At 37.4% G+C, this 22,154-nt stretch overlaps 1 protein-coding gene across 9 annotated transcripts in view; it reads right to left on the minus strand.

Annotated features, from left to right (window-relative positions):
• Window positions 1-22,154, minus strand: part of TP63 (tumor protein p63) — a gene marked incomplete at both ends in the record, with an annotated part of 209,989 nt that overhangs the window by 18,317 nt on the left and 169,518 nt on the right. For 5 of the 9 annotated variants that reach the window (XM_082624674.1, XM_082624676.1, XM_082624678.1 and 2 more), the window contains 6 exons: window positions 647-783; window positions 4,313-4,395; window positions 6,299-6,435; window positions 7,081-7,190; window positions 8,234-8,349; window positions 10,333-10,519. In XM_082624674.1, the coding sequence (XP_082480800.1) occupies window positions 647-783; window positions 4,313-4,395; window positions 6,299-6,435; window positions 7,081-7,190; window positions 8,234-8,349; window positions 10,333-10,519 (770 nt within the window). The remainder of the gene's footprint in view (window positions 1-646; window positions 784-4,312; window positions 4,396-6,298; window positions 6,436-7,080; window positions 7,191-8,233; window positions 8,350-10,332; window positions 10,520-22,154) is intronic. The other 4 variants (XM_082624675.1, XM_082624677.1, XM_082624680.1 and 1 more) reach the window with 1 other exon arrangement.

Below are 22,154 nucleotides of genomic sequence, written 5' to 3' on the forward strand. Positions count from 1 at the left end.
TATATTCTAATATGGTTGCAAAATCTGGCCTCATTGATGTAAACATGTATCGCTGGAAGAAGACCTAGAATGGGGATGTTAAAACACGGCAATATGATGCCACTTTGCCCTTCTGCATCCAGATGTTTGCCAAATGAGCATGCACTGGGACTCTGAATCCTCAACACAGCACTCAAGACACATAGTAAAACCTATGTGCTGTCTCTATAACAGTTTTCCCAAAAGTGGATTGTGTGCATCCCAGGAGAGGGACAAAATAGTCTATTGAGATGAGGAAGAGAACATGTTTTTAAACAGACACATTATTACTAGAATAGAGTGTGTACTCAAAGTTCTACTATTGATAGATGTGCTTGGATCAGAGGCATAGACAAGAGAACTAATTCTGTTAGTGTGAGTCTCTTTTGTAATTCACTTGAAATGGTTTGTATTCAATTTCAAAATATAGGTGGAACTTCTCAAAGGGAAGGTTATAAGAAACAGAAGATTATTGAAGTGAAAAAAGGTGTCCCACCCAGCCCATCTGAACCTACCATATTCTGCTCACAACCTCATCTTTTACATCACCCAACCATCACCCTGTTGCTGACCTGAATAAACAGTCATCTTACTCACATCTCCTAAAATGACACAGGGACACACTCACTGTTTCTGAAGTAAATGCTGGTGTTGCTGTTGCTGCTGCTGCCTGTATGTTTCAATCGTGTGCTGAGGAAGGTACTGCATGAGTTCCAGGGATTCTTTGATCTTCAGCAGCATTTCATAAGTCTCACGGCCCCTCACCTATGTCAAAGAGCAGAAGAAAAGTGAAGAAAAAATGAAGAGCTGTAGAACTATCAGAAGTACAGTCAATGCTCATTATTCGTGGATTCTGCATGGACGAATTCGCCTACTGGTTAACATTTATTTGTAACAGGAAAAACAACACTGGCAGGCTTTACAGTCATTCACAGACATGCGCAGAGTGATGAAAAGCTGATTCAACCATTGCACAAGTTCCCAGCTGAGGGGGGAGAAGGTGATGCTCTGCCTTTTTGTTTCAGCTCTCATACTAGAATCAGGTGTCCTTCTCATAGTCTAGTTAGGGCCACATTTTTCACTTTTTGTGGGTGATTTTTCCATTTAAAATAGTTCCCAAGGGCAGCTGCCATGCTATCTCGTGTTCCTAAGTGCAAGAAAGCTGTGATGTGCCTTATGGAGAAAATATGTGTTAGATAAGCTTAGGTCAGCCATGAGTTATAGTGCTATGGGCAGTGAGTTCAATGTTAATGAATCAACAGCATATATTAAATAAGAAACACACATGAAACAAGGTAATGCATTGATCAGTTACTAAAAACATGACCAGAGGCTCACAGGAACCTAATCCTGTATTTCCTCTAGGAGCAATGATTCAGTATTTGCTTGTACAGTGTTCACAGTGACTTCATAAAGCATAAGTATCACAAATAACTAGAATTAACTGTAACTACCTCTAGAAGGACACAAGTTTTCAGTGGAGGTAAAATGTGCTTCCTTCTTTAAGAGAGTCTCTTAAAAGCTTTAAAAAGTCTGAGCACCTATTTACAATAGCCAGGACATGGAAGCAACCTAAGTGTCCATCAACAGATGAATGGATAAAGAAGATGTGGCACATATATACAATGGAATATTACTCAGCCATAAAAAGAAATGAAATTGAGCTATTTGTAATGAGGTGGATAGACCTAGAGTCTGTCATACAGAGTGAAGTAAGTCAGAAAGAGAAAGACAAATACTGTATGCTAACACATATATATGGAATTTAAGGGAAAAAAATGTCATGAAGAACATAGGGGTAAGACAGGAATAAAGACACAGACCTCCTAGAGAATGGACTTGAGGATATGGGGAGGGGGAAGGGTAAGCTGTGACAAAGTGAAAGAGCGGCATGGACATATATACACTACCAAACGTAAGGTAGATAGCTAGTGGGAAGCAGCCGCATAGCACAGGTAGATCAGCTCTCTGCTTTGTGACCGCCTGGAGGGGTGGGATAGGGAGGGTGGGAGGGAGACGCAAAAGGGAGGGGATATGGAAACATATGTATATGTATAACTGATTAAATTTGTTATAAAGCAAAAAATAAAAATAAAAAAAATAAAAAAAAAAAAAAGTCTGAGCAGCTATTTACAATAGCCAGGACATGGAAGCAACCTAAGTGTCCATCAACAGATGAATGGATAAAGAAGATGTGGCACATATATACAATGGAATATTACTCAGCCATAAAACGAAATGAAATTGAGTTATTTGTAGTGAGGTGGATGGACCTAGAGTCTGTCATACAGAATGGAGTTAGTCAGAAAGAGAAAAACAAATATCATATGCTAACACATATATATGGAATCTAAAAAAAAAAAAGGTGATCATGAAGAACCTAGGGGCAAGATGGGAATAAAGACACAGACCTACTAGAGAATGGACTTGAGGACATATGGAGGGGGAAGGGTAAGATGGGATGAAGTGAGAGAGTGGCATGGACATATATACACTACCAAATGTAAAATAGATAGCTAGTGGGAAGCAGCTGCATAGCACACGGAGATCAGCTCGGTGCTTTGTGACCAGCTAGAAGGGTGGGATGGGGGGGTGGGAGGGAGGGAGATGCAACAGGGAAGAGATATGGGGACATATGTATGTGTATAACTGATTCACTTTGTTATAAAGCAGAAACTAACACACAGTTGTAAAGCAATTATACTCCAATAAAAATGTTAAAAAAAAAAAGTAATCCCAGTCAACAACAAAAAAAAGTCTGAGCAGGACCAGGACTAGAGACAGGCAAGTGGAGAACAAAGGGCACTTGCCTGACCCCGAGAGTGAGTGTCTGTTTACCCTGTGCACCCTAGCACATCATCTGTCTCCTTCCTGAGCACGAGAGGCAGAGTTTGTCAGAATTCAGAAATGGAAAGATTTTCTCTACCTTTTGTTGGGTTAACTCCTACTAATCCCAGCTCTGGGATCATGTTCTTTGAGAAGATTTTCCTGACCTCAGTCTTTTAGGCTGATTCTTCCATCCTTCCTATGTGCTCCCACAGTGTCATGCCTAGCTTTGCTGAAGCATTGATTTCATTGCATTATGCCTATTTGTCTCCTCACTAGAAGGCAAGATCTTGGAAGGTAAGAATTGTACCCTACTGATCTCTAAGTGCTCAGGGTCTCGCATTACTGCCACTCAACAAATACCAACCAAATTCATGGTAAATTAAGGGTTTTTTTTGTTTGTTTCTTTACACATTACAGTTTGGTTAATTCTTCACTAAAAATAAGATGTAACAGAATACAGGATATCTCCTCCATTCGTACAAACTGAAATTTCATGAAAAAAACAGCTCTTCCAGTGGTTTCTATCTCATCAGCTGAAAACATATTAGGTCTTTCGGAATATCTAGTATAGCAGGAAAATGTTTAACTTAGAGTTCACATGTCAGTTTCCATATGTAGCCTGAGAAACAAGACACTGAGAATCTTAGCTAACTCACTGTCTAATTATTCTGCCAGCAAGCAGTCTAATTCCCTTACCCGACCTTCAGGGCCCAAAGAAGGAAGGGCTGCAAGCATGGCACACCCAAACCTGTGGCTTAGTTTTAATCCCAGTCAGATTTCCTGGCCTAGCTTGTGTGTGTCGCAAATCAGTGTAGATGGCATCAAGAGATATACTGGTTACCCAAACTCTGCTGCCACTCTAGATAGCAAAGACCTAAGGTAATAAGAATTCGATGAACTATAACCATAGCCTAAGAAGGGGCACCTTGGTGACCTTGAGAGGGCTTATATTCCTTGTAGGAATGAAAAATGCTCCTACAGAATAACTGGGCCAAGTCTCTGGCCATTCCCATATAATTGAAGATTCTGCCTGGCTTGGCTTTCTTTATAGCACTCCCTAAGAGAAATCCCAGGCAATTCACTATGTATTATCGACTTTGTGAATGCCTTCTGACAAAATTTTAGTCCTAAATTGGTATGACCATGCTGTCTAAAATCATCTTATCACTCTTAAATAATGAAGTACAAATTAATTTTAAATATTTGCATAAGAAAAATTTTATTAGGAAGGTAGCTTTGACTGGGTGAGCAGTAAGTAGAAGAGCCCACACTGTTAATATGTTCCAGAACTGGAGAGGGAAGGAGTAATTTCCTAATTTTGCAAAAAATAAATTCTCTGTTTTATCTCACTAGTCTCCATCACCCTCTTCTCATTGTCACAGATAATCGAAAGATGACCCCAGAGTAAAAGCTCATTCAAAGAAGGTGAAAATGAAGCGATCATGAATACCCAAGGGAGACTCACTGGTAAGTATAGCAGTTCATCATCTGGGGATCTTCGTTTCTTGATGGATGTCATCTGGATACCATGTGTATTTTGACGAAAAGCTGGTGGAGGAAAAATGCAAGTTTCATCCTGGTAATATTTCTGAAGCAATAAATACATTTATTACACACACATTAGCACGAGCAACACTTATGAGATTAGAATTTCTAGTTCTAAGCAGCCAGTAATTGGTGATGATTGCTTTTACCTTAGATGTAAACCTAGCAATAATGAGGTGGGGAGGAGGGAATGTGAGGGAAAACAAATGAAAGAAAACCCCCGGGGAGGTCGAGGAGGCTGGAAAATGGCCTCTGGCTTAAGTAATGCTGCAGGAATCCTTGTGTCTTCCTGGTATGGGTCTGTGAACAGCTGTTCAGGAAAGGAAGATACATTGGTTTTGTGTTTTATTTTTCAGGTCATTTATCTTCCAAGGAGGTAAATGCATGCTATAGAGGTTGTCTTGCCAGTGCATTCAGCCATGTGAGTTTACCCTTCCGATGTCAGTATGTACATCGCATAATTTTTGATAAGCAGTCTCTCTTTCCAGGACCTCAGTTTTCTCTTTGGTAAAATGAGTGAATTAATCTCATAAATCCCTAAGGTTTCCACAATGTAGAAACTACACCCAGGATCCAGGGTATAGAGAGGATTCTCCTACCAGAGTTCAAGTAATCGTTCTTACTGAAAGTTACTGATTTGTTGGTAACTGAGGTGCTCAGGGAAGTGTATGGAGCTAGGCCAACAGACAGACCTAAGAGGAAAATAAGGGTGGAGATATAATTATGGATATTATATGTACTATTGATATTATATATATAATATAAATCCTATATATATGATTTTTTGAGGAATAATTAGGGAGAAAAAGAGACTAACTGGAAAAGTAAATCACACTGAACAGCCAGAAGTTAATGGAGGTCAGTTGTAATAACATTGTTGTTCTATAAAATGCAACAGAAATTTTTATTTCTTCAGCAGAATAATCAGTAAAAAGATTAAAACATTTTTCATGATACAATTCATAGTGTGATGTTCTTTACAATACTTGCTGTAGTGATATCAGGCTTATGCAAGACACCTTCTAGAATTATGTCTCACGCTTTAGTAGCTGGAGTGGATCAATGGTTTTCAAATACTTGTTACCTGAAGAACCTCTGTTATCTGAAGGCCTCTGGGGACTTGTACCTCACAGGCAAGGGGTGGTGTGAGTGGAGCATGAAACCACAGCCCACCCCAATTCCTGCTTCTTCAGCTACAGCAGCTCTGCTTTCAGCTATTTTGCATTCTTTGAAATATTTCTTTAATAAAAGCTTTTACTGCTTAAAAAGACCAGCTGGAAAACAACTGACCTAAATCATTAGCCTCACTATAAATGATGTAACTAAGGCCCCAAGTGGGTCCTACACATCAAGGTTCAATGAAACCCAGATCTGCATGTTTCCCAGACTGCGCTTTATAAAATGTGTTCTTAAGTCTCACTATTCCCCCAGACTCATGAGGAAGGCAGGTAGCATTTTCAACCCTCATGCTCAATAATAGAAAAATAAATGGATATCAATAGGCTAAGATACTGCTTCTCAAACTTTAGCTGGCAACAGAATCACTTGTAGGTCTTACACAACATAGGTTCCTGGATCTCACACCCAGAATTTCTGATTCAGCAAGTCTGGGAACTAAGAATTTGCATTTCTACCCAGTTTCCAGATGATGCTGACGCTACTGGTTTGGCAGGCATATTTGGAGCATTGCTGACTAAGAAATCCTCACCGTGATGATTTGCGTTTGAAAAGCTATAGTGTACACCTGGAGCCCATTTCAGCGAGAGCTGCTCCCATCAGCTCTGGGGCCCTGGGTCATACTTGCCTCTAAAGCCCTTAGGTCTTATTCTGCAGCTTCTCAAAGATCACTCCCCAGCTCCCCTCTCTGGAGAAGACTTAACCCCATTTGGCCACTACAGCTACTTACGGCGCTTCGTACCATCACCGTTCTTTGTGCTGTCCGAGACTTGCTGCTTTCTGATACTGTCTTCATCTGCCTTCCTATCTCTCCCTGGGCAAGCACAGATCCGGGCCTCAAAACAGCGGCGGCCCAGGACTTGCCCACTAGGAATTAGAGAAGAGGAGAAGAAAGGGTTAAATTAAAAGAATTTAAAAAGACCCCTGCTGGCCATCACCAGTGCACCACCACTACCAGCTCGATTATGGCTGCTTTGAGGATGGGCCCCAAAGCATCTGGCAGAACACAAAAGTGCTTACACGCCATGAGCGATATTAGTAAATAGCATCCATTTGTTCTGCAAAGAACCTCCAAGCCATTAGCTGAACAGCTGTATTTAGCTACATATTTTGAAGGAAACTTGAGTTAAGCCAGTGGATGTCTCCAGATAAAATCCCCATAGGCAGCTCAGACTTATTCAAAGAAACTGTTAAATGCCTCAGGGGCCACATGAAAACAAACACTGTCTAATCAGAAACTATTCCAGTCAAATGTCAAGAATTCAGGTATGAAGCGACTTGAACACCTTCCCAATTCTTTTTTTTTTCTCTTCTACCTTTACCCACCCCGTTCTGTCTCCACTTTCTTAGATCTTTTATGTAAGTGTTTGCAGCAAGGATTTAAAGCACAAAGGACAAAATCAAGGGTAGCTCTCTGCTGCACATGTAAAGGTAATGATAAAGCAAACACAGTTTCACTTTGCCCTCTGCCCAGAGTTTCTATAGAATGACAATTCTGCAAATGCCACTTACTCTCTGGTTTCCAGAGTAACGATGATTAAAATTGGACGGCGGTTCATCCCTCCAACACAACTGCTGTTACACATGAAATTGTACAAGACTGTCGTGAATTCAGTGCCAACCTTAACACAGAGAGGGGGAAAAAACAGTCGGTGTTAACCATGGTTTGAACTGATGTTCTTTCTTCTCAGTTCTTCCTTCTTAGTTCTCACTTATTTAAACAACTCTACTTCTGAGGAAGCGATATGCTTTCTTCTACAAAGTCAAACTGTAAAATCCACAGTAGCTTCTTCTTTGCCTTGGACCTTGAGAAGCTTAAAGCTAATATCTGTAACATTGGACCCTACCCAAGGTGAGATATAGACTTTTAAAAAATAACAATCTTTGACCCTACATATTCATTTGCAAGCTGATCATATCACCTAATTCAAATAGGGTTCATCACATATACGAAAAGAGAGAGATGAAAAAATTACTAACTATAGCAGTAATGCTCCAGGGATATTTTTCCAAGGTGGATAAAAAACAGTACAACATATATGTGAATGTACACTTTTATAAAGAACACTCTGGAGCTTAAAAGGTCCTCAAAATTAAATCATCTAGTCCAGAAAATGAATTTATGGGTGAGGCAATCTGAAGCCCAGAGATGGAGAGTTATAAGCTAAAGGTCCACAGAGTGAGCCAGCAAACAAAGAGTCTCTGTTCTCACTACCCCAGTGTTCTTTCTGCCACACCACCCTGCTTTTCTAACCTGTGAACCTGTACATTCAAACTTCAGCTAAGAGTTCCATCTTAGGGTCTCCCATTTTCAGGCCAGTGTAAAAATACTTGTATCCAGTACTTGTGTACATCCACTACTAGCTGAATTGCCAGTTAAGATCTCTGGATAATAATGTCACGTATAAACTCAACTGTAGATTCAATTACTGTCTGCCTTTAAGATGGGAACATGGACACAGAGCCACATTACCAAGTATAAATTTAGCTCAAATTTAGGACTTTTGAAGGGGGATAGAGAAGTGGCCTGTGGAGAACAGGGAGAGAAGAAACACAAAAAAGGTTAGTTGTTTTATAACAAGGACTAAAATAGAAATTGATGCTTGAAACACCCTCTATCACCAAAACTAATAATCTCAAGTTTGCCCAGTACTTATCTGTTTACCTGAGGTGGCTCATAAGGTACGAGCACACTCTGTCTTCCTGTGATGGGGTCTTCTACGTACTGGGCATGGCTGTTCCCTTCTACTCGAATCAAATGACTAGGAGGGGCGATCTGTCCTGCAGAATGGAGAAAAAAAATTTCTTAGTTCTTCACTCTCAAAACAAAGAAAACAAAATGAAACTGTATGGACAGAACGTTGGTGGCCAAAGAAATGGTTTGTGTAATAGAGGAAATATACATCCTTGAAAAGAGGAATAGATCCTGTTGCCAGAGGTCTAACACATGAAAGTATCACCACCCATATAGCCACAGAAAGGACAGGAATGTTCATCTGTATTTAAGGGAATAGTCCCATGTTTCTGATGGTCAAGGTAAACAATTCAAGTGGTAGAGAACTCTATGACTACATCTCTGACCTGATCCATACAGGTCATTTTTCTAGCTTCTCTGGAAAATGGAAGAAAAATGAGCAAGTTAATTAAAAAAATATATTAGCTTGAGAGAAAATACTGCCCCAAAATTGACCATTAAAAATACTAAATAGGAAGCTATGGAGGACAAGGATATAACTTTCACTTTGTCTATTCTTTTTTTCATCATGAAGTCTCCATCTTACTTTGGTCATAAAGATGGGAAACTAACTGTTTTTATTGTGCTGCAAGAGCCCCAGGTTAGAGCGTAAGAAAAGGCAAGCAAGTTTTAAAAGAGTATAGGCAAAGTTTCACAAAATGTGATACCTGGTGGAACTCGAAAAGAAAGAAGCTGCTCCAAGAGTTAATGACATGAATGGGTTTTGTAACCTTTGACTGCACATTCTCATTCTACAAATCAGATATTCAATACAAGTAAAAGGCTAAGTGTATGAAGATGCTCTCCGCTCTCTGAAGCGTCATCTATTATGGCAAAAACTAAAAACAGCTATTATGTCAAACAGTGAGAGAAAAAAAAAACAATAAGAAATGGTTATGTCACCTTGAGGGATGGAGGGCAATTATGGAAACCTATAATGAAGCCTAGCTATAGGGAATAACCTTTATAGCATATTGTTAAGTGAAAAGCAAGATGCAAAGGTATGGATAACGAGATCATATAAACAAGGACTAGAAATTAATGTGTAAAAAAATAGTTGTATTAAGCTGGGAGTATTTTAACTTTCTCTTTTTAAATTTCTATCTATTTTCTTTCTGCATTACTTTTTTCTCTAACATCTATTATATTCTCTACATATACACATTCTGGCTACCTACCAATCTTTCTATTTTTCATATAATTTCTATAAAATGTATCCTAACTCCCAACCCTCCTGCACCCTCATCACTCTTTGATGAATCTTTATGCTTTCTTCTGTCCTTCTTTTCCATTTTTCTCTCTTCTTGACAGCCTGCCTTCAAAGAACTTTAGAACAGCAGATGTAAGGGGACCCTTGGAAATAATGACCTCTTCTGTAAAACTATTACTGGATCTGAGGCTCAGAGGCTGGGGCCTAACTTACCTATGGATACAGCACTTAAAAGTCACCCCAAGATACCTGCTCTTTGACTCCCAGTCCTTCACTTTACTGTTTCCCGTCCCCAGCTTATGTTGTAGATCTTCTATTAACTCTTCTTATCCATTATTTGTCTTCATTTCTTTTTCTTAGTTCCTACTTTCTTCTTCTATTTTTTTTTCAATATTTCTCATCTTTTATCCTCCTATCTCTTCCCCTTCTATAGCCTCATTGGTCTGGCCTTGACAATCACCCTGGGAGAGGCACTGAAGCCCCTAGCCAGGGCCCAACAGATCAAGGGCCACATGTTCTCCTTAAACCCTCCCATTTAAAAAAAAAAGAAGAAGAAGGAAGGAAGCAGTAGTAGGGAGTAGAGAGGCAAGTCCAGGTCACTGAGCAATTACCAATATTAAAATAAACAGTTCAATCACTGTGAAAGCCTGAAATTTACTCATCATTATTCTCAGACAGTCTTGTCAGCCAAAAAGGTAGCCTGAGCTGCCATCAGCCAGCAGAGGTTGGAACGAGGTAAGTGGGCACCAAACAAAAGTCTCCACAGGAGCTCTATTTCAAGGAACTTAGTTGAACGGCCACAGATCCCCATTCTCCTTACCCTCATTGAATTCACGGCTCAGCTCATGGTTGGGGCACCTTTTCACCACTTCAGTGACATGCTCGGCCTTCTTGTAGACAGGCATGGCACGGATGACAGCGCCCTGAGGAGGTGGGGTCATCACTTTGATCTGGATGGGGCATGTCTTTGCAATCTGGCAGTACAGTTTCTTCAGTTCAGTGGAATACTGCTTAGAGATGGGCCAATGGTGGAGGAAAGAAAAGAAACAATAGGAGATACTGTTGTTCAAAATACCTGTTCAAAATCAGAACAAGGAACATGTATCTACTTTCTCTAAACACATACCTTTATAGCTGCCTGTATGAAACTGAGCAGGACCCTGTGGGGCTCCTGGGTAGAGAAGCCTTTCCAGGTACCCCATTCCTTGTTTGTAGGGAACAGACTCTAGCCTCCATGACCTTCCCTGCACCCCAAAGGGCAGTTTCAAACATTTGCTAATCAGGGAAGGGAGAGGATGCAGAGACAAATGAGGAGCAGCCAAAAAACAATAGTGCAGCCTTGGGGCAGGGTCCTGGTTCTGCCTCAAGGGATACACATAACAATATCTTTGAGCGCCTTACAGAATGAAAATCCCCAACAAATGGAGTTAGCATTCTTCATTCTAGAGAAGACCACCTGAGGCCAGATTAAAGCAACCAGAAAAACTCATCAGACTACATGAGACCAGATTAAAGGAGTGCAGGCTCTGCACACACCCTAATCTTATCATCAACTCTGCCCTTGAACCATCACTATAAAACTCCTCACCAAATCCTCCAGGGTTGGGTCACACAGTTCTTGAGGGAAGGAGCCCACTCTGCCCCCCTTTGCCTGGCAAAGCAATAAAGCTATTCTCTTCTACTTCACCCAAAACTCTATCTCTGAGATCTGATTCGGCACTGGTGTACAGAGGCTGAGCTTTCAGCGTCATGTTCACCGTTGGCTACTATATGCATGACATCTAGCAATCTTATTCGAGGGAATTACATTCATTGATCAAATTAATCATTTCTTTCCACTTTAAATAAAATCCTATGTCTACAAACTATTTCACATTTATCAAAACACATTTATGACATTATTTCCTGTTATCTTCTCTTTAGGATGAAGAAAGAGATTCTCAGAAATATTTCAATGATTAACACTATGAACAGCTTTACAGAGTACCAGAAACTAAATGGAAAAACAATGTTCTCATGTACTGAGTGATATTAAACAGACTATAATTAATCCTCCCTTATAATACACATAGGAATTAGGGTTTATGGAAAAAAATGTTTTAAGATAGAATACCTGGCAGATAGTGAAGACATTTTACCTGAGGTCAACCAACTAGAAAACTGCAAAGCAAAAGTTCCTGCAATTGACTGCACTTATCTTCTAAGGTCATAGCCTAAAAGAATGAGGGATCTGGAAGGGGCCACTTGGTCATACGCTGTCATGAAAGAAGGACTGCTCTACTACAACACAGCAAATCATGGCAGCAAAAAGATTATCTTTTCACTCACAAGTGACTGAAATTTTTCCTCCCCACACTACCTTCTGTAGGGAGAGGAAGTTCAGTGGTTGGTTGACTGTAAAATTAGAAAATAGGGTGGAGAAAGCATGAGACCTTGAAGAAAAAGTTCCATCCTTGTTGTTTCCTCTTCCCACCTCTGAAACAGTATAGAAAGTCTACATTCTAATCCTTATACTATCTTAAACCTTATCACCCCTGTTCTCTGGGTCAATGTCTCATCACTGAATTCCTCCTCATTCTGATGTTGAGTGAAACCACCCACATAGTGGAATTGCTGGCCAAGAGCAGGGTACCTAATAACACTTACCCAAACAAAGGTAAACAGACACACACAGGTTACAATCCTAAATTGACAGCAACATCCTTCCAGGGAAAAGACACGGGGGAGCAGGAGCCAGAGTGGTAAAGGGATTCATTATTGCTATGTTCCAACCCAACTCTGAATAGAGGCAAATGTCCCATGGAAAAGCACATTTAAAAGGGCTTTCCTGGTGGCACAGTGGTTGAGAGTCCGCCTGCCGATGCAGGGGACATGGGTTCATGCCCCGGTCCGGGAGGATCCCACATCCCACATGCTACAGAGTGGCTGGGCCCATGAGCCATGGCCACTGAGCCTGCGCATCCGGAGCCTGTGCTCCACAACGGGAGAGGCCACAGCAGTGAGAGGCCTGCGTACAGCAAAAAAAAAAAAAAAAAAAAAAGTTTTACCTCTTCCTTTTGAAATATAATATTTATTTAAATAATCTTTTTTTTTCTCCCAAGCATTTCATTATATGAAATTTTCAGTTAAAAATTTCCTAATACTAGACGTGTATTACATAATTGTTTCTCCATGCCCACAGGTCAAGGATTAAACACAGCAAAAGGGTTTTATATAGCATGAAGAAATAGGAAGCATGCCATAAATCAACCACAGGAAAAAAATTCTACTTGGGAAACACTGAATGAAATCTAGGTAGATATTTTTCCTCTGGTGTTTTTAACCAATGACTTTACAAACAAAGACATTGTCTTAAAGCATATTATGAACTCATTTTTATTGAGAACTCTCAGAAAATAAGCATATCTGTTTGTGTTTTAACTAAACTAGGAGATGTATAATCTAAACATGAGTTTCATAAAATGCACCTTAGGAAAGATGATTGCAAAAAAAGTTTGTCAGCTAACACCTAAAGGCAAATAAGTCACCCATCCAAGCGTGTAAAGATTTCAAGAAAAGAAGGATAAGTAAGACAGTTAAGAGAAACGTTCTGTTTCAATAGCTGATATACTGTAAATCACACTTGTCAGACTAAAACGTAAAAGTACTAAGAATAATCTTAGGCATCATCAGGTTACATCTTCACTCATCCTTAAGTGGTGGGAGGGGGAATCTAATTTCTGCATTTCAGTAATGATATGCAATAATAACTTCACCATTTTCTGAGCTCTGGAGTAAGAAATTTAATCTTCACAGAAGTCTAATAGGAAGGTATTACGGATCTACCGTCTCTTATCTGAAACCCCTGGGGCCAGATGTTTCAGAATCCAGAACTGTTTAGATTTTAGATTTTAGAACATATAGCATATGTTATAAACACCTCCAGCAGGATTTAGTGGGTCACCCTATAATCAAATCTTAATATTTCTTCAGAATTCATGAAGATTCACACTAAGTAGGAAATGACCATAAACCCTCAATGTTCAGGCCAGGTTTCACCACCACCTGAGTTTGCCACGAACTTAGGAAATTAAAATGAAACCAAAGCAACTTTTGTTTTTCAGAGTTCTTTGAATTTCAGAATTTCAGATAACAGATAATGGATCAGTATTATTATCCCCATTTTATAGATAAGAAGAAGGCAGAGGACTTGCCTGAGGTCACAGAGAAGATCTGGTTAACAACCAGTAATATAGGAATCATCCATAGTCCTGGAACGGTAGTTCCTCATCTCTCAGTCTCTTGGCTCTACAGTGCATATTTCTGTACTTTTATTTTTTCCTAATTCTCAAACGTGTGGCTATTTGCCAAATCAACCTAAGAGGTATACAATCTTCTCTAACGTTAAAATGGAGCTCAAAAATGATCTACTTACCATCAATAATTCCTCTTTATTTATTTCTCAGTATAATAATGTTTGCTCATTTCAGTGCAGGGAGAAGCAGCAAGTGATAGAAGTGAAACAATCCTGGACTAGGACAAAGCCGACCTAGAGTCTAGGACCAGCTGTCTGTTAGTAATTCTATTATGGCTCTGGGGAATTCATGAAAGAGGTCCTGCTCTTTCGCATGGTGTATGAATGCCCTTTGTGTTCTGGCTTCATCTTTCTCTCATTCCCTCCCCACCCCACAAACACACACACATCCCACTCTCATGTTCTACCCATGCAAACTTCATCATGCCTCAAACACACCATACATTCATCACCCACAATTCAAACATATTTTCCTTCTGTTCTCTACACCGTGCCAGGAAAATTTAGATATTACTCTTCAGCTAGGGCTGCATCTGGGGCTGTAAACCATATTTTCCAATTTTAGTGATGAGGGTTTACTATTGACTAAATCTAAATGTCTGACCAGGGCCAGGATACGTTCCAGTTGTTGCTTCCAGTTAAACTTCCAGAACTGCTGTTCAGTAATCAGAGGGGCTGAAGTGGTCTGGCATGGTTCCTTCTTGACAAAGCCAAGTTTCTGCTACTCTATTTCCTTCATTATTTGCAAATTGGTTCTGTGATGACATTTAATATTTTTCCAGTACTAAATTCAGTCTCCCTGGCCTAGAGTGTATTCATAATTCCTTAGACTTGCCCACTTCCCCCACCAAATAGCCACTATCATCTTCACCAATTTTCCATGCTTCTGCAAGATCACTAAAAACAGGAATCTAATTTATGTCAAGATTTTAAAATACCCTGGTGATTCAAGTCAGCAGAGACTACAAATTGGAATACATCTGGATTCTTTTAATGTCTCTCTTCCTCTCTGGGGCTTTGAAACTTGACCTCTAAAATGCTCCCAAACATTGACCTGAGATCCTGTAAATCTAAAGACCAATTTCTTCTTTTGGGTATGTATGCTTTGTTTTCCTTTAATCAGCTTTGAAGTGTAATTTACTATAAAATACACCAATTTTTAAGTGTACATGTTGGTGACTTTTGACATGTGTACACTCTTATGTAACCACGATCATGAGTAAGATACTCACTATTTCCATCCCCTCTCCAGCCTTCCCCGAGTCCCCACCCCTCATCAAAATTATCTTTTTCCCCTTTGCAGTTAATCTTCACCCCAACCCATTCTCAGGCAATCTGTACCTGCTTTCTCTCGTTACACTTTTGCCTTTCTAAATTTTTATAAAAATGGAATAATACTGTACGTTATGTACCTGGATTCTCTCACTTAGCATAACGCTTCTGAGATTCACTGATGTTTTTGCATGTATCAGCATTCTATCTTATTATTTAATGGAATTCCATTATTTATCAAGTCACCAATTATTTCCAGTTTTTATTTACTATGAATAAAATTACAGTTGGTTTCCATATCTGTGGGTTCCACATCCACAGATTCAACCAAGCATGAATTGAAAATATATGGAGGAAAATTTTTCCAGAAAGTTCAGAAAAGCAAAACTTGGATTTGCCATGCCAGCAACTATTTACATAGCATTCACACTGTATTAAGCATTATAAGAAATCTAGAGATGATTTAAAGTATAAAAGAGGATGTATGTGGTATGTGGGTTAAATGTAAATGCTACACCATTTTATATAAGGGACTTGAGCATCTGTGGATTTTGGTATTCACTGGGGGTCCTGGAACCAATCTCCCATGGATATGGAGGGACAACTGCATTATGAACATTTATATACAAATCTTAAGACATATGTTTACATTATTTTGGATAAATACTGCAAGCATGATTGCTGATTAAGTGTATGCTTAACTTCATAAGAAACTTCCAAACTGTTTTACAAAGAAGTTCTGCCATTTTACATCACCACCAGCAGTGTATGAGGGTTTCATATCCTTGCCAGCCCTTGGTATTGTCAATTTCAATGCCATCCTAGCAGGTATGTAGTGGTTCTCATTGTGGTTTAAATTAGCATCTCCCTGATGTTTAAAGATCTTGAGTATCTCTTCATATACATATATATGTTGTTTATATTTATATTTTATATAATGAAAAGTTTAAAATATAAATATATTTATATTCACTTTATATTATTTTTATATACTTATTTGCTATTCTTTTCTGAAGTGTCTGTTCAAATCTTTTATACTTTTTAAATTTTCATTTTTTAATTGGGTTGCTTGTGCTCATAATTTGAGTGAAGAGAGTTCTTTATGTATTCTGGATACAAGTCCTTTATGTAATATAAGTTAAAAACTTATATATTTTCTCCCAGGCTATAGATTACATTTTTTACCCCACTTTCTGTGCTTTTCCAAAACAGTTAATTTCAAGAAATTATCAATATTTTGCCCTTAAGGCTCATGCATTTTTGTGTCCTAAGAAATTTTGATCTAATCCAATGTTAGAAGGATTTTCTATGTTTTCCTGTAGAAGATTTATAATCTTAGCTCCTGCATTTAGTCCTATAACTACTTTCAGTCTCCTCTTTCTCTCCCTTCTCTTCCTCTTTCTCTTCTTTTTAGTGGATATTCAATTGTTCCAGCACAGTTTGTTGAAAAGATTATATTTTCCTCCTATTGAATATCCTTGGCAACTTTTGTGAAAATTAATTGACCGTATGTGTTCAGGTCTTTATCTGGACACTGCCTTCTTTTCTATTGATCTATTCATACATCAGTATCACATTGTCTGGATTACTCTAACTTTATAGCAAGTCTTAAAATCAGGTAATCTGATTCTTCCAATTTTGTTCTTCTTTTTCAAAATTGTTTTAGCTATTCTAGGTCCTTTGAATTTCCATATAATATTTACAAGAGATTTGTCAATTCCCACAAAAATGCCTGGTAGAATTTTGGATGAGACTGTGTTGAATATATAGGTCATCTTGAAGAGAATTAATATCTTAGCAATATTGTATCTTCTAGTCCATGAACATGGTATATATCTCCATTTAATTAGAACATCTTTAATTTCTCTCAGGAATATTTTATAGTCTTCAGTGTGCAAATCTTGCACAAATTTGTTAGATTACTTCTTTAATACTTTTTAATTATAAATAATACTTTAAAATTTTACATTTCTAATTGTATTTTTCTAGTACATAAAATATAATTGATTTTTGTATAGTGACCATATATCCTGTCAATATACAAAATCTTTCTAAACTTATTAGTTCTAGTACTTTTTTGTAGGTACAATTTTCTACATAGATGATGATGTCAACTGAAAGTAAAGCCAGTTTCATTTCTTCTTTTCTAACATGCATGACTTTTAATTTTTTATTCTTGTCTAACTACATTAATTGAACTATCATTCAGTTTGCTATTGTTTTGTTTTTCTTCTTTAAATTGGTATCTTAGATCATTGATTTTAAACTTTCATATTTTCCTAATATAAGCATTTAATTCCACAAAGTTCACTTTAAACACTCCTTTAGCTATATCTACAACATTCTGATGTATCTAATTTTTAACACTGAGGAACACATGAAGCATTTCTTTTTGGGGGGTTGGGTTCTATTATACTTCGTATCCAATGTAATAAGAGACTATACAACATTCTTGAGGGAAATTATTCTTTCTCTAGGTTTTTGGTTTGTTTCATGGATTCCACTTCTAGTTTGAACTTATTTCCCCTTTGCACATTTTCTTACCATTCTAAACAGATTTTTTTTTCATTTTTCTTCCAAGGTTATATTTATCTCTAGCTAGGTTTTTCCTACTGACAGGTATCAAATCAAAAACCCAATTGATTTTATACCTGAAAAAAGAATCTACTATAACTTAAGAATTTCTTTGGTGATGTAAGTCCACTGCATTGAATTTCCAGCAGCTTTTTGGGTGGATATTAAACACTCCAAACTTTATGTTTGAAATTATAAAGTTTCTCTCCTTGTAGTACTGTTACTATTAGAAGCAGTTATGGGGATTAAAAACTTATCCAACTTCTCTTTTTTTTTTGTATATAAATCTCTCTGTTTTCATAGTTATAACAACATGTATACATAAAAAAATTGTGGAAAAAAGAAAATATATGACATATTCCCCCTACCCAGAGATATATACCCCTAACATTTTAGACTTTTTCCTATGTGCGTGCACACACATACACCAACACACACACACACACACACACACATATACACAAACTGGGGCATATCATAAAAAGTTTGGTATCTATTTTTAATTTAACATATCATGAGCCTGTTCTAATTTTAAAATATAATTTTATGTGGTTATGTTTATAGTATTAAAAAGGGATATACTATGATTTATTTAAGCATGTTTTCTTTTATAGTATAAATTACTCCATTGTAAAAATATTAAAAATAACACTGAAGAGCACATTTTAGTATACAAATCTTTAGTACATAAATTAATTTTAACTGAATCTCTTGAAACTGGATAATTGAGTCAATGTATATTTTAGCATTGTAGAAGTCTGAGGTCAATTTGAATTTTTTCCTTTAAATTAAGTAAGCTGCTTATTTCTCCCTAGATATTTTCAGGATTTTGTTTCCTTCTTTATTTTGTTTTTGTTTTTGTTTTAAGTGAGAATGTTTCTAAATGTGTCCTTTTTTTTCTCAAAATAACTTGGAAATTGGTGAGATATTTCAACTTAACACGCTTGAACTCAAATCAGTAAATTTCTTATTTTTTCCTTTTTTTACTTATGTTTTTGTTCCTTCTGCTCTTATTAGTTTCTAGAAACATATAAGTCTTACTCTGGATATCCCTCTCTATCCAGCATACATTTTATATACTCAAACACTAATTGTTGACATCTTTTTCTTTTGTTTGCATTCTGGGAAAGCTTCTCAAATTTGTTTTCTCTACCATAAGTATGGCTTTCTAGAGTTAATTCTGTTCTATTCTACTACAAAGAATTGAAATTCTTCTATTGCATCTCAGTTGAACTTGCTTATCTCATCTATCTCCCTTTTTACCTTATCCAGTCATCTTTTCATCAGAGCCTGCTATTCTAGGTTTATTATTTTCTTCTCCAACTTAACAGTGCTTATGTTTTATTACTTTGTACTGAAGCAACATTTTTAACCTTTTTTATTTTTCAGTTATTTGGATGATTTTGCTTTCTTTGGTTCATTAAAATCATATTCCCTTATGCTAATTTTTAAAAAATACAGGCCCTTAATTTGTTTTTGTAGTTTTCCATGAATATAGCAAGCTATGGCCAGAGCTAGTATTGGCTTCCTTTGACATTTTTCAATTCAGTTCCATACTTTTTAATAATAAATTTAGTAATAAATTTGCTACAGGAGACTGTCAATAGCTTGAGTGTCTAATTTAGTTAGGCATTTTTCAGGAATTCATAATATTTTAGTGGAAAATAAAACATTGACTACCTTAGAATCTGCTAAGCAGTTGTCATTGTAAACTAGAAATTAAATCTATTTATCTCCCCATTTGCACACCATTCAATAACTATGGAACAAACATTTACTTGAGCACATACTATATGATACCAGGTACTCTATTCTGTACTAGGAACAGACAGAAATAAGACTTAAAAATACTCAAATGGAGAAACTTATGTATCCTCACTGTGTAGGATAGTCTTTAAAGTGTAAAATAAATTGCAAGAAAAAATTACTCAGTCCTTACCCTCAAGTTGCTCATAGTTTAGAAGTAGAGTGAAATACAAACAATGCTATAGGTATGTAAAGTGTTATGGAATTACAGAGGATAGAGCAATTAACTACTAATTAATAAATTTGATATTTATTGAGAAACTACTATATTCAAGAGTCTGTTTAAGGTTTGGAAATTCAGAAGTGAACAAAAGCAAAGGCTCTAAATGTGCTAACATTCTAGAATAAACAAGTGAATACTATGTCAGATAGTGGATAAAGAAAATCAGAGTAAATTTAAAGGCAGTAGAGAGTCAAGAGCCAGGAGTTAGAGACCATTATATGAGGGGGATATTATTTTATCTAGAGTTGTCAGAGAAGAATACTTTGGTAAGTTGATATTCAAAGAAAGATCTGAAGGAAGCATTAGAGTGAGCCGTTCATACTACTAGGGAAATTATGTTCCAATTACTGAAGACAGCAAGTGCTAAGGTCCTGGGGTGAGTATGTCTGTCATGAAGGCCAGTGTCACTGGAGAGCAGTGAACAGAGGATACAGTGATAGGGGATATGATCAGAATTTAGAGAGAAGTTGGGGCCCAGATCATGCAAGGTTTTTGGCTAGAGTAAGGACTTCAGTTTTCCTTCATGTGAGATAGGAAGCCACTGGAGAGGTTTGAGAAGGTGACGTGATCTGATTTGCATTTTAATAAGATTCTGGCTGTTATGTGAAGAATAAACTCTGTTGACCAAAGATGGAAGCAGAGAGACCAGCAAGGAAGCTACTGCAAATAATCCAAGTGAAAAATATGAGAGTGGCTTAGACCAGCAGGGGAGCTGGTAAAGAGTAGCTGGTTTCCAGATATATTTTAATCAGATTCGCTGATGGATTGGTTGGAATAAGAGAGAAAGAGAAAAGTAAATATATTCCACTAAAGCAGAGAATAAAGGTTTTATAGAGGTAGGGATATTTAAACTAGGCCTTATAAAAGACAAGTTATTCACCAACTAGATGGTGAGCCCAAAAACAGGAGGAAGAGTCAAGAGGCAGAAGGCAGGCTCTCTATGAAGAGAGAACATTATGAGTACAAGCAAAGAGATGTTAATATGGTTGAAATAGAGATGCGCTGGGGGAAGAAGGAGGAGAGGCAGAGCAGAAAGCAATGAGGCTAAGCAAAGAAGGCAGCTACCAGGTTCAGAGGAGACTTGGATGTCACAAGAAACAGGTGGACTCTACCAGCAGGCAAAGGAGAGTCACTGACAATTGCAAAGCAGGGGAAAGACCTAATCAGTTTCTATGTAGTAAGTAAAACAAAGCTGATAGGAGCAAGACTGAGGCAAAGTAGGGAGAAGGGAGACTCATTAGGACCCATTCAGACAAGAAATGAGGAGAGCCTAAACTAGAGCAGTACAAATGAAGAAAAAGGTGAAGAGATAGAAAAAATATTTTGGAATTACTAAAACTCAGTCTTCTAGTTTTCATCGTGAAAGATATGCATGGAAGTACCAAAACAGGCCAAGAACTATTATTCATTAGAACTAAAGATGCTTGCAAAAATAATATGTCATTTTCTTATCTCTTTTCTAAAGTCAAAGCAGAATGAATGAGAGTTAGTTTTAACACAGGGCTCCCAATATTCAGGAGCAAAATGAGACAGGGCTTAGTCATTGGACTCATCAACAGATAGAGAAAAGAAAAAATAATTTGTTCTAATTCTGGACAAAGAAAATAAAATACCATGAGGTAACACTGGAATTAACAGGCCAATTTTGTTGTAGAAGAGGAAAGGGCTTAATTCTTAAAGCCAAGAGCTTTGGAAAAGGACTCTTATCCAAAACCAATAATGGGAAACATTTACTGCACTAGGGGTCAAAAGACAAGATTTAAACTCTGCCTCTTCTATTTATTCCCTGAGTCTTTATGCAGTTACTTCACCTCTCACAAACATAAAATAGAAAAAAATTATAATATGCCATATACATCTCTTAGAGTGGAGGAAAAAAATCACAGACATGAGAAGCCTTAGTCAACTGCAAAGACCAACATAAAAGGCATGTATGTATTATGATCATTACTGAAGCCTCCTATTTGTAAGATCGCCCACATAAAGTGCTTAGTGTAGCTTAAGTAATCTTGGGAACACTGTGGAAACATTATTATTTCAACCTTTCAGGAACTGGTTGTTGCCAGATAATAAAAGTCTGCTAAAGTTTGAAGATTAACCATTTGCAATGAATCACACAGTTCATATTTATCTGCTAGTAATCACTGGGTTCTAAACTGGATTCAAGTTACTAGATTCATTTGTGTAAAAAACTAATGGAGTTTGTTGATCTGCTTCCACACATTTGTAAAATATGCATGCATATATCCATAAGTACATGTAATATAATTTTATGTGAACTTAATATTTACTTACACTACACTGCGCAAAATTTAATCTCAGTGGTCTGGCATTTCTATTTCTCATGTTTTTAAGACTTATTCATGTTCTTACATACAGATGTATTTCCTTCATCTTAATAGTTGGAAGGAAAGAAGGGATTGAATTGGAATGGAGGAAGATCTTTTGCTTTATCTGTCATATTTTATTTGAA

The sequence above is a fragment of the Mesoplodon mirus genome (genome assembly GCF_964341445.2).
Source record: "Mesoplodon mirus genome assembly, chromosome: 6".
Classification (NCBI taxonomy): domain Eukaryota; kingdom Metazoa; phylum Chordata; class Mammalia; order Artiodactyla; family Ziphiidae; genus Mesoplodon; species Mesoplodon mirus.